Raw genomic sequence first — 13,698 nt, 5'->3', positions numbered from 1 at the left:
ACATGGGGCCTTGGCATTTTTGAACATCACCATAAAGTCCAGGTGGGGAACCCCCCACCTGCGAGAGATGAGCTGCATGGCCTCATCTGAGAGCAACCACTCTCCGGGGTCTAGTCTCTGATGGCTTAGAAAATCCCCCTGCACATTGTCAGTCCCCACTATGTGCGATGCAGCCAGAACAGACAGATTCTGCTCCGCCCAGTCCATCAGTTGAGCTTCCTCTGCTGCCATTGGGCAACTCCTGGTCCCGCCCTGATGGTTGATGTAGGCTACTGCCGTTGTATTGTCCGACAATACTCGCACTGCCTGGTTGCGCAAGAGCAGGAGGAAACTCTGCAGCGCCAAGCGCACTGTTCTTGTCTCGAGACGATTGATTGACCTCACTGCCTCCTCCGGAGACCATTGACCCTGGACTGAATGAGACTAACACACAGCCCCTCATCCCGCGAGACTGGCATCCATCGTCACAAGCACTCATTGAGGGACCTCAAAATCCACTCCGTATGCTAGGTGTTCTTGCACCAGCCACCAACTGAGACCGGACTTGGCGGACACCGTGAGTGGTAAGGGAAATTGAAACTCCTCCAACATAGGATCCCACTGGGACAACAATGCCCTCTGCAAGGGTCTCATGTGAGCAAATGCCCACGGTACCAACTCCAGAGTGGACGCCATGGATCCCAGAACCTGCAAATAATCCCAGACTCTAGGAACTGATGTCCCCAGAAGGTGCTGAACTTGAGATCACAGCTTGGTGGCTTTTTCGTCCAGAAGAAAGACCTTGCGAGCCGGGTACTGAACTGGGCCCCGTAAGAAGTCCAGGACCTGAGATGGATGTAGGTGACTCTTGGCCTGGTTGACCACCCATCCCAGGGATTATAAGCGATGTACGACCGCGGCTACTGTCTGCTTGCAAAGTGCTTCCAATTTTGCCTGAATGAGCCAGTTGTCCAAGTATGGGTGGATTAGAATCCCTTACTTGCGAAGGGCCGCTGCTACCACCACCATTACCTTGGTGAAAGTATGAGGAGCCATCGCTAGATCGAAAGGAAGAGCACAGAACTGGAAATGCAGGCCCAGGGTCATGAAGTGAAGAAATTTCTGATGGTCTCGATGGATACCTATGTGCAGATATGCTTCCGTCAGATCGAGAGAAGCCAGGAAGTCCCCCTTGCGTACTGCTGCAATAACAGAGCATAAGGTCTCCATATGGAAGTGTGGGAACTTGAGGGCCCTGTCACCTTCTTCAGATTCAGAATGGGACAGAAGGACCCTTCCTTCTTCAGCACCACAAAGTAAATGGAGTAATGTCCCATCCCCCGTTCCCCTGGGGAAACAGGAACAATAGCCCCCAGGGACTCCAGCCGATGGACGGTCTAATGGACTATTCGTCGTTTTGCCGGAGAGCTGATCAGAAAGAGGTCTCAGAGAGTGAGAAAATTCTAAAGCATAGCCGTGAGCAACGATACCGAGTACCCACTGGTCAGATGTTATCTTGGCCCATTCTTTGCAGAAAAGGGAGAGTTGTCCCCCGATGACTGGCTTGGAGGAACGAGCCAGCCGCAATTCATTGCGAAGATTTGGTCACGAGGGCCCCTTGGATGGAGCTATCTCAGCCGGTCCGGCAACCATAAAAGGACTGCGACCAGGACAGAAACCTCCCATTGTTCTGTTGCTGGCCCGTGCCCACTGCTCTTTTCTGGCGAAAATACTGCTGACCCCTAAAGCAAGAGCGGGTCGGGAGAAACCCCCTAGACCCCATCGGCCTATCTTCTGGCAACTTGTGTACCTTATTCTCGCCCAGAGATTTGATTATTTGCTCCGAGTCCTCACCATAAAGGAACTTTCCCTTGAAAGGGAGCACACTAAGCTGCGCCTTTGAGGAAACGTCCGCAGACCAATTGCACAACCATAAAAGCCTCCTGGCCGATATAGCTGACACCATAGTTCTGGAAGACGTCTGAAGGAGATCATATAAGGCATCTGCCCCCATAAGCTACTGCCATCTCTAGGTGCTCTGCCTGAGCCAACTCCTGAAGAGGAAAGTCCCTGGCACTCAAGAACTGTTGAACCCATCTCAGGCCCGCTCTAAGCACAAGGCTGCTGCAGACGGCCGCTCGGAACCCCAGAGCCAAGACTTCAAATATGCGTTTGAGTTGGACCTCAAGCTTCCTGTCCTGTAGGTCCTTGAGGGCCGCTGCCCTGGCCACCAAAATGGTGGTCCTTTTGGTGACCGCAGCATCCACCTTTGGGACCCTCAGGAGCTCCAGGGTCTCCTCCGGCAAGGGTTACAGCTTATCTATAGCTCTACCCACTCGCAGACCCGCTTCTGGAGTATCCCACTCCCGGGTCAAGAGCTGCTGTATCAACTGATGAAACAAAAAGGTTTTAGCTGGGCCCCGTAATCCCGCCAGGACTGGGTCAACCGAATCCAGACTGAGTCCTCTGGAGGTGCCGCAATTCCCAGCTACACCAGGACATGTGGAACGAGAGGACCAATTTCCTCCCTCTGAAAGAGGCGAACGACCCTAGGATCGTCGCCGTCTCTGGCTCATCTCCCAGGTCCACCCTCGCCGCAGGTGTGGAAGCTGATAAAGGGTCCTCACTCAAGGCCTGCCCTAGCCCGGGCTCCGCTACAGCAAGCCCATCGGAAGGGCCATGAACAGTTTGAATCCAAACTGCCCCTTGTGGCTCCTGCCACCTGGGCCGCTTGCTAGCTGGCCCCGACGGAAGCCTAAACCCCCCCCGGGCCGCTGGTCTGGGCCTGGCTGACCAAATAGCCTGATGCTTCAGGAGAATAAAGTCCGCTGAGAAAGCAGGTGGGCCCCGAAAATCCTCCAGTGGGGGAAGAGGGGGAGATTGAAAGGAGAGTCCAGGGGATCTGCCGGGCTCAAAACTGAAGCGATAGCGCGGGGGGGAACTCCCTTTCCCTGCCCGATGTCTCACAGCCATCCGGCATAGGATCCAAAATGGCCACCGTTCCTGCGCTCTGCGGGAACAGGATGGCCTCGCTCTCCCTCCCGACGGCCCTTCTACCCGCTCCATGGGATCTGGCAGTCGGACCTGCCACCGCGCTGGAAGAACCCTCCCCACTGGAGAGGCAGCACGCACAGAGACCTGATCAGTAGAGCCGCTGAGTCGGCTCCCTGCAGGCCTCACAAGTTGCACCACATGGCATATCAAGCCGTTAGAACTCGCGCAGACTGCGCCGCCAAACCCCAGTACACCACTGAGTGGGAACCGATCAAAAAAATTAGATGGCCCTTCAGTGCTATCTAATCCTCTAAGGCCAGTTGCAACGGCAATATCTGCCACTCCAAGCACTGCCGGGAAAGCACACACAAAAAAAATGTTTTTTTTTTTTTGGCAAGGAGGGCTTAGAGGCTCTGGGTCCCGCGGAGGGGGGGAACCGGATCACCAGCTATCACCCCCGGCAGTCAAATAGAGGAACTCACCGGGTCACCAACCCAAGCTACCTTATGCCTGCTACCAGGGAGGATGGTCCCCCTAGGACCTGCCAACTCCCTGGGAGGACCATTTCACGTCTGGTCCTACCTTGACAGCCAAGAGAAAAAAAGTTAACTGGATTTTGCTACTGCTACTTTCTTTTTTTGAAAGAACCCCCCACAGGGTCAGAACCGCAGGTTTTGCACCACCTCCATCTGCTGGAGACAGAGAAATACTGAGGAGCTGCAGGTAGCACACCAACTTAAGAGAAGGTACTCTCGAAGTTTTTCTCTGTCTCCATCTGCTGGAAGGGAGGCAAAACCCAGCAGTCTGGACTGATCCGGGTACAATAAGGCAATGGAATATCACGCGAGCATGGCTGGATTTTGACTGATAGCATTTCTCCCATCTCGGGTATCTAGAAACCACAGATGGTGCTGCAGCTAAAGCAGATTACAACTGACATACACATACCAGTCTGAAACAACTCTTCAGTTAGACAGAGCTTGTATAACAACTGGGACAAATGCCAGTACAAAAGCATTATTTTATAAAGGGATTTTTCTAATGAGTACAGCACAAAATCCTAAGTTGTTGAAGTGTTATGGTCATTAACACTCATCTAAGAACCTGAAGTTCTTGAAGTCTAAAATAAAGATATAATGTACCTGGAGTTTTGCCACAATTAAAAGAACAAGAATTGCATTAACATTACAGCTTTATGATGCAAACAAATTGTAGGCAATTAAGCATTTTCTTTTAGTTGGTGGATATGGGGAATATCAGTTGCACCATACCTTAGAACAAATGGCATCATCTGTGCTGTACAACAGGGGACAGATTTCCTGCAGATGTGAACTGATCCCATCCACCATAGCATTGTCTCTGATGTAACAGCTGATGAGGGAGGCAATCAGTGCTCCAGTTAGTTCTTTGTCTCGAATGACTAGATCTTTGAAACTAGTAATCTTCAACTGTTCTTGAAAATCCTGTAGAAGATGAAAACTCATTATTTTTCTAAGACCAGGCATTCTTACATTTGAGCAATCATTTTTCTCCTCTGTGTTTAATTTAATATAGGGTAAACACAAGGTTTGAATATGCATACAATTAACAAAATACATAATAAAGAAAAAAAAACACACCAGTACAAAAACATCCCACTTGGTTCTTAAGTGTTACAATAGGTTATGTGTGTTAAAGTTGGCCTGCTGCCATCACTAGTGGTAAGGAGATAACTATATCCAGCAGGGCTCCTGCATTAATCAACTACCAACTGGAAAAGACTTAGTGGAGTGTCAAAACTGCAACATATGTAGAAGTAGGAAAATCTCTGCCAGTGCACCAAAAGAATACAGGTTTCAATCAGCCTCTGCATATACTATTAGGTTTCTACTGTCTTAAAATAATTTAAAATGAAGTAGGTGATAATTAATCATCACAACCCCATCACACTAACTCATTGGATTTCAGGACATTGAAATTATCCAGTATTGCTCCTAGGTGATCTCCATACCTTCTGAAGCTCTCCCACTATAATGCTGAACTGGTGTTCACAGAGCAATTTCCACAGAGCCAGAGCCTGACAGGTCTTCCGAACTAACTGCTGGATCCCCTGCAGTGAAATCTTCTCATTTAACTGTGCCTCCGCTAAAACCCCCCCAAAAAAAAACAAACAAAAAAATCAAACCACAAATGCTGTTGACAGGCAATTAAAGTCCTCCGCATATTTAAATACAATACATAAAATAATGCAGCTATGTGGTTCAGTAATTAATGTATTTTGAAGTTATGGCTGATAAGTTAGAATTTCTTGCCATTTGATAAAAGCACTCTATAGAGTCTGTATTTCAGTGACAGGATACTCTTATCTGCTGAGTTCAGAAGTGACATGAGTGCACCCTGGCTACACATCTGCATCTCTGTGCCACACATGTAAACAGCAGAATCAGACAACTAACAGTGGCCAATCTGTATGTTTCTGGCACACATCACCAATACAAGGAAACATGTGGACACAATCATATGAACTGGCCCCTAACATTTTCCTATAGTAGCAGTTTGCTACTAATGATCCCAGCATTATTTGTAAATTTATCCTCCTCCTGAAGACAACACTATAATCTTCATTTGAAGAATTTTTTTCAGGGATTAATTCATCAGTGAGGACTATAACACAACTTTACTGACAGTCTGAAATACAAACAAAGGTCTTCATTCATAGACTGGTTTGAATCATCAGATCAAGGTAAATAATGTTGATATATTATATGAATATTTGATAAAGCAAAATTGGTTCTTACCTGCTAATAGGAGACACAGCCCAACAGTCTAGACTGATCCTGGTACATACAGGGAACCTATTTTTCAGTTTTAAGTTGCACTTTCCAATCAACAGGAGGTAAGATATATGAAAGATGGCATTTCTGAGAAATCACTGTCCTGGGCAACATAGTTGGTTGGTACAGAATCTACACTGAACTTTAGCTTTTTCGACTTTGATGCACTACTGAACTGAAAACAATGACCTACTTTTGTTTCACTAGATTACCCTGCCTGATTTTCTAAGGCTTTTCTCCCATTCTGTGTTTATGTGAAAAATGCTTAGTAAATGAGGCCCCATGTTTATTTTTTTTAAATGAAATGATTCTGAATGTGGCCGATGTTTTGTTTTAAGAAAACACATGATTAAGGCAGATCATGCATAGACTGTGAATGTGTTATACTTTTTATAATATATTATTCCAAAAATCTGGTGAAAATGCTGCTATCAAACTTGGGCTTTTACAGATTTAATATCTCAACAGTGTTTAAAATAAAACTTGGTTTGAACTAGGTGCTCTGCAACTGAGTAAATCAAAAAAATATGTAGTTGCACTGGGGAAAGTACAAAGAAGAGTGAACAAAATGATAAAGGGCATGGAACGGTTCCCCAATCAGGAAAGGTTAAGGAGGTTAGGGTTGTTCAGCTTGGAGAAGAGACGGCTGAGGGGGGGATGCGATAGAGGTCTACAAAATCATGAAAAGTCTTGAATGGGTAAATATGAAATGGTTATTTATTCTTTCGAATAATACAAGAACTAGGGGCACTCCATGAAGTTAGCAAGTAGCACATTTAAAACGAATCAGAGAAAATTCTTTCATTCAACACACAATTAAGTGCTGGAATTTGTTACCAAAGGATATGGTTAAGGTAGTTAGTAGCTGGGTTTAAAAAAAGATTTGGATAAGTTCCTGGAGGAGAAATCCATAAAGGAAACTTGGTTCTTACCTGCTAATTTTCATTCTTGTAGTACCACGGATCAGTCCAGACACCTGGGTTCATCTCCCCCTATCAGCAGATGGAGACAGAGAATAAAACCTCGCTGACACCGTATCTAAGCAACTGTGCCACCTGCAGTTCATCAGTATATATCTATATCAAAGCAGATAATAGCAAAAATATGGAACCATTAAACAATTAACAAGAACATGGAATGCAACAGAGAACAATCTTACAGCTGAGCGGACGACTCTCCCCTTAATATAAACCCCTTCTAATTGGGCGGGCTCTGGACTGATCCGTGGTACTACAGGAATGAAAATTAGCAAGTAAGAACCAATTTTCCTTTCCCTGTACGTACCTGAATCGGTCCAGACACCTGGGATGTACCAAAGCTCTTACCCAGGGTGGACCTGGAGAGTCCCGCTCACAAAACACTCTCGCCAGAGGAAGGGTTTGCCGGTGCCCCAACATCAAAGCGATAGTGCCTTGCAAAAGTATGCAGTGACTTCCAAGTTGCTGCGCTGCAAATTTCCTGTGGGGAATGATCGGTTATACTCCACAGGGGACGAGGTGGAGAGTCCGATGATAGCATGAGGAAGTTTAGATGGTAACCTTGGGCAACCACAGAAAGGACCCATTGGTCCATTGTGATTGTGTGCCATATGTTTGCAAAGTGGCACAAGCGGCCTCCTACAGGAAATGTTTCTGGAGGTTGACTGTTGCTCTCTAGAAGGGAGTCAAAATCCCAATGCAGGACCCGTCTGCGGAGCTGGCTGGGCTTTTGGAGGCCTGTGCTGGTGAGGTTGACCTTTCTGATAGGGCCTGGTTGGATGAGACCGGGACGGAGGAGGGTAATACCTATGGGTTTTATAGGTTAGCCTCCTGGGATCCCAACTGAACTGCCTTTTGGTAGTAGACGAAAAGTCAGAGGGAACAGCAGATAGTTGGCGCAATGTTTCATGATGGTCTTTGAGGTGCGCAACTGTTTCTTGGATTTTCTCTCCAAATAAGTTGTCCCCTGTGCAGGGAAGGTCTGCCAACCTGTCTTGGACTTCTTGACGCAAGTTTGAAGATTTTAACTCTGCCCATCCTCTGGCACTTATGCCTGCTGCTGACACTCTGGAGACAGTCTCAAATATGACATAGCTCTGACCTCGTGTTTTCCAGCATCAAGGCCTTTCTGGAGGATGGAATTCAGTCCTTCTTGAAATTCCTCTGGCAGAGATTCGGAGAAATCTTGCACCTGCTTCCAAAGGTTTATGGAGTACTGAGTCATGTCGGCTGCTATACATGCCATCAACATAGACCCTTGGAACACCCTGCGTCCAAAGGTGTCCAAAGATTTCTGCTCCTTGCCAGGAGGGGCAGAAGAATGAGGGCGGGAACTCTTTGCTTTCTTCTGAGCAGATTCAACCACTACAGAGTGATGAGGGAGCTGGGTTCTCTGGAATCCTGGAGCTGTTTAAACTAGGTAGGTAGCATCAGTTTTCCTGTTCACCTGTGGAACTGTAGCTGGGTGTTCCCAGGTACAATGCAACAGGTCAAGCAGAACTTCATGGATTGGAATTGCCATCACTTCCTTGGGAGCATCCACGAATTGCAGAACTTCTAGCATCCTGTGTCTGGCATCCTCTTCAGTTTGCAGCTTAAAAGGGATGGTTTCAGACATTTCCTTTATAAAGTTTGCAAATGAGAGGTCCTCTTGAGGGGTGTGCCGCCTTTCCTCTGGGGGTGAAGGCTCCGATGGGATGTCCTCAGAATCCTGTGAGTCAGAGGAATCATCACTCCAGGGATCATATGGCTGGTCTCCTGCACCCTGTGGTTCTTATGATGGAGGAAGAAGATCTAATCCATCCAGAGGTGCCACCGATGGAATCGGTGGAGGCGGTACAGAGGCCAATGGAGGCACCAATGGTATCGGTGCTTTCGATGGACGGCAATATACCTGATGGCTCTGGAATCGGGTCTGGCATTGATGGGTCACAGTCTTCATCATCCAACGATAAAGGAATCGGGGGTCGATGGCGGTGGAGGAATCGGTGGCATCTGAGGCATCGTTGATCCGGAAGGCATGAGCACCGATGGAAGTGCGCCGATGAGTGTGTCTAGTCTTTCCAGTAGTGGAGCCAGCATCGTAGGCACTGGGTCAGGCCTCGGCATGGGAGTCTGTGCCGGTGGTGACTGAAATCCTCGAAGCGCTTGGAGAACTGCTTCTTGAACCATCCGGTCCAGTTCCTCCCGGAAGGCTGGTGTTGGTAACACAGCTTCCGGGGTTGTAGGCTCCATAGGCGTCGCCGGAGGGTCCACAGGAATATGTGGAGTCTCAGCTCCCGGCACTGTTGCAGGGGGGATTGCCTCGGTGTCCCGGGTCCAGGGGCTCCTCTCCCTGGGACTTTTTGGTCGGTGGTTCCATCAATGCTGATGCCTTGTGGTGCCGGCACTGGAGGAAGTATCTCTTTGATGTGGATGCCGGTGCTTTTCTCGGTGCTGGGCCCAGTCCTTCTCCGGCACAGAGGATGACAATGCTTTTGAACGCGAAGATCCCAGTGACTGGCGGTCACTGGTGTCTCGATGGTGCTGAGACGTCGATGGTGACGGGGTCGATGATGAAGACGGCTTTTGAGTCGGTGCACTCTTAGCCGGAGTATACAGGGTGGAGCTCTTAGATGTGAATAGGTGTTCCATTTTTTCTAAGTGGGCCCGGCGGCCTTTTGGAATCATTTGGGCGCAACTGGTACACAGTTGAACTTCATGGAAAGGCCCCAAGCATCATGCTGGTCTGTAATGGACACAGTCCTCAGACACTCGGAGCACTTCTGAAAGCCGGTTGCCATTTTTGAAAAAATAAATGCAATGCGCAGTCGGTAGAAGTTGGGCACCAATGAGAGTACAGTCGGGTACCAACCGCAAAGAACAAGATAAAAATTTACCGATGCTAGCGGATGTTGATAGTTGATGGGGGGGACCCCGGGATGGGGAAAAAGTTTTGAAAAGTTCTGTGAGGAAAAAGTTGTGAGTTAAATCTCACAGGGCTCTTGAGAACCGCGAGGCAACTGCTGTGTGGAAAAAAAAAAAAAAGAGACTGAAGGGGAACCCCTGCTGGATGCAGGGCTGGTGACATGCTGGGCATGCTCAGTGTGCCAGTCAAAGTTCTAGAAACTTTGACAAAAGTGTTCCGTGACTGGGCTCTATCCTGATGATGTCACCCATATGTGAGAACTACCATCCTGCTTGTCCTGGGAGAAAAAGTCATAATAAAAAGTTTTTCAATTACATCTGAAGGAGTCAGTTGGACTGTTAGATGATTGAAGGGTGAAAGGGGCATTTAGGGAAGAGAGGCGGCCATAGTTAAAAGTCTAAATGAATTCTTTGCTTCACTGTTTATTGAGGAAGATGTTGGGGAAAAACCTGTGTTGGAAACAGTATTTAATGGTGATGGCTCAATAGAACTGAAACAAATCAGATGAACTTGGAAGATATAATAGGGTAAATTCACAAATTAAAGTGAAATAAATCATGTGGACCAGACAGTATTATACACCCCAGAGTTCTGAAAGAATACAAAAATGAAATTTCAGATCCATTACTAGTAATTTGTAACCCATCATTAAAATAATCTATTGCTCTTGAAGATTGGTGTTACATTGGCTACCCTAGCTTTAAAAAGGGCTTCAGGGGTCAGGGCCAGTACAATGGTATTAGGCACCCTAGGTGATCCTTCAACTTTGTGCTCCCATCCCCCTGGCCCGGTCCTGACCTTCTCCCTCCCAGCTCATCCCATACACAATTAAAAATTATGCATTTATAACATATTTTATATGAAAAAGGATATTCAAAGTACAGTTTTCTGAGTTAAAATATCACCTACAATATTACTAGCAACAGTAACATGGGATAGACTTAGTTTTTGGGTACTTGCCAGGTTCTTATGGCCTGGATTGGCCACTGTTGGAAACAGGATGCTGGGCTTGATGGACCCTTGGTCTGACCCAGTATGGCATGTTCTTATGTATAATCATATTTACATGTACTGCTGTACGTCAACCAGAAAAGCCTGCTAAAAGGCATAAAACCTATATGGTATTAGGTAACCTATATAGTATTGTAACATGTGTTTGGCATTCAGAAAGCCATGAGTAAACAGAATTACAATTACAATACAGTAAACCTCCCATACCAAAACTGTCAGTATTCAAGCAGTAAGAACCCTACCTATGAAAAGGCAACACTGCAAATAGCATATCAGGCCAGGACCAGATTTAGGCATAGGCAATGTAGTCCCTGTGCTGCTTTTACTTCATGTGTCACAATAGAGGTAAGTAGGGAGGGGGGGAAGGGAACTTTAGCTCCAGAAGTGCATTCTAGCTAGAGAAGCACGTAACTCATAGCTCTGTGCTACAGAAGTCTAGTTGACTCAGACTCCCCCAATTCTTGATTAACTCCTCCAAATCCTCCCCAAAAAGGAGCTTGCTTTTAAATGGCAATATAGTTTAGACATCATAATCAGAGTAAGCAGTGAGCTGTTACCCCAGTGGCCATGTTCCTAGCAGTCTCCTGGATAAGGTCATAAGGAGAATTGCCAGAAAGGCTGTGCCCACTTTCATATGGGCTGCCTCCTCTAGGACTATACCAGCCTCCTGGAGTTGAGTTCTGCGTAGATACATCCTTGTCACATAACCACTCGAGATAGCAGCCTGAAAGGCAAGGCCAGAAACTTCAAAGGATTGTTTGAGAAGAGACTCAGTCTTGTGATCCTGTGTGTCCTTCAAGCCTGTACATTCTTTCTGACACCTTGCTTTGTGTTGCGTCCGTCTGTCTCAGACGGCTTCAACTCTTGTGCCTCACCTTTTTCTCTGCTCTCCCTGCTAGCCTTGGGAAGATGGCTACCGCCGCGTCTGCAAGTCACATTCTCCGACGTCCCTGTAACGGCTATGGCAAAGCCTCATGGCATGTTTTTCCTAAGGGCCTCCTAGGGTGCGCGTGCGCACGCCACCCACGCCTTTATCCACGACATGGCGGGAACATCGGGGGCGTCCCCCTCGAATGACGTCACGCCATCCGGGTATTTAGCCTACGCTTGTTTGCTAGCTCATCGAGTTAGCAAGGATCGAGATAAGAATTGAGATTGGGATCGTGATACGGATCGTATGGATTGGACTCGTCCGGTCTAAGCTATTCTGCCGCTTCCGTGCTGCTGCTGGAAGCTCTCTCTGCCCTTCGGGGTATTCTCTAACCTGGGTACCCGCTCCTCGGGAACCCTTTGCTTTCTTTCAGGTGCCTTACTTGGATCAGGCACTCGCTCCTCGAGGGCCTGCTCTCCCTGCCTCGTTGCCTGTTACCATCTACTTCAGCCTGGTGGAATCATCAACCTTACAGCTACCTTCTAGTGAGTAATTCTAATTCTCAGTCTGTCTCATCTACAGCTCTGCCGTGCTGGGAAACCTTCACCTGGATATCCCTATACCATCTTGGTGAGACGGGTTCCTGGACTGCTACCTCTGGATCACCTCACTACTGCCACCTCTGGTGGTACACATCAGCTGTACAATAAAAGACATAACTCCGTGTTTGTGTGTCCTGAGTCTAGCCCAGTACTGTGGCTCACCGCGGGGCTCCTCCCCGTGGGCATGGTCATCTGTCACAGTACCCAAGAATCCACTCAAACACCTCAAACCATAACACTTTGCTTCTTGGTAGAATCCTACTCCGCTGAGAAAGGGCATCCAAACCTGTGGACTCCGCTTCATTTCTTCAACTGGAGTAACATGTGAGCTTGGTATTTTTCTTCATAGCCATGTGATTCATAATGAGCTCATTCCATCTGTGGATGATCATTGCAAACAGTGTCCGCAAGCTCCCGTTCTTGCGGGTCTAGAACATAGCGACTCAAAAAATCCTCTTGAATGTTTTCCTCTCAGGCAATGTGAAACGCCAACTGTGACTGTATATGCCAGTCTGCCACCTGAACAAGAGACTCACTTCCCAAAACAGCGAGAGACTTCTAATGCCTTCCTACCGATTCACTTATACTACACCTTTGTGGCATTGTCTGTCAACACCCTTACTGGTCTCCCTTCTATCATTAGCATTAACTCCTGCAGTGCTTTTATCATCACTCTTGTTTCCAACCGATTAATGAACCACAATATCTCCATGGTATTTCAAAGCCCCTGGGCCATCCTGCCCTAGCAAAATGCTCCCTATCTGCTCAAACTGTCATCTGGCGTCCCTGGAACGGCTATGGCAAAGCCTCATGCCATGTTTCTCCTAAGGGCCTCCTAGGGTGCCCGTGCCCCGATACAAACATAAGGTAGACTTTCCGCCTAAACGGATTTCCTCTATGACCGTTCCATCTGCCAGCCTCCCCCCCCGTTCCCTCTTACCTCTAGTGCTATTTACCCCCCTCCCCCTCTCTTCCCCCAGAATCTTGCACTTTGACTCCCTCGGCATACGAGCTTCATCGATAAGAGAATGATGAATAGAATGTAAAAAATTCCTTTCTGCCCTTGCTGCCCTTTTTGCATGCTTAGCTCTCAAATATCTGATATATAATGCCTCCTATGTACATAGTTCCCATTTTTGCCTTTGTTTTTGCATTGACTACGATATGTTTTTTGTTTATTGTATTTCCTCCTTTCAGTTCAATGTAAGCCGGCATGATGTGCCTTACGAATGTCGGCAAAGAAAAGCCTATAAATAAATAAATAAATAAATAAATCACTATCCAATCTGGATCCTCTAAGTCCACCCTGTGGACAGATTTCAGATTGAAAGCCTTAAGGACAGAGAAGCCCTGGCCTCTGGTGGCAGAGATAGCCTCATTTCATAGCTCTGCGACTGAGCCTTCATCTTTGTAACGGCCGCATGTGTGTTCCGGTCCAAGATACTAGATACAAGGTCGCCACCATGGACCTTAGCACCTGTAGATAATCCAAGATTCTGGGAATCTTCAAACACAAAAGGCTGGCAATCCTTTCTGTTGCAAT

At 47.3% G+C, this 13,698-nt stretch overlaps 1 protein-coding gene across 2 annotated transcripts in view; it reads right to left on the bottom strand.

Annotated features, from left to right (window-relative positions):
• The window catches only part of NUP155 (nucleoporin 155), a 304,350-nt gene that overhangs the window by 109,179 nt on the left and 181,473 nt on the right, over positions 1–13,698 (bottom strand). For both annotated transcript variants that reach the window (XM_029578544.1, XM_029578554.1), the window contains 2 exons: positions 4,964–5,097; positions 4,245–4,436 (listed from right to left, as the gene is read on the bottom strand). In XM_029578544.1, coding sequence (XP_029434404.1) covers positions 4,245–4,436; positions 4,964–5,097 — 326 coding nt within the window. The remainder of the gene's footprint in view (positions 1–4,244; positions 4,437–4,963; positions 5,098–13,698) is intronic.

The sequence above is a fragment of the Rhinatrema bivittatum genome, chromosome 1 (genome assembly GCF_901001135.1).
Source record: "Rhinatrema bivittatum chromosome 1, aRhiBiv1.1, whole genome shotgun sequence".
Taxonomy (NCBI): Eukaryota; Metazoa; Chordata; class Amphibia; order Gymnophiona; family Rhinatrematidae; genus Rhinatrema; species Rhinatrema bivittatum.
The sequence above is the reverse complement of the archived record's forward strand: the minus strand, read 5'-3'. Positions and strand labels throughout refer to the sequence as shown.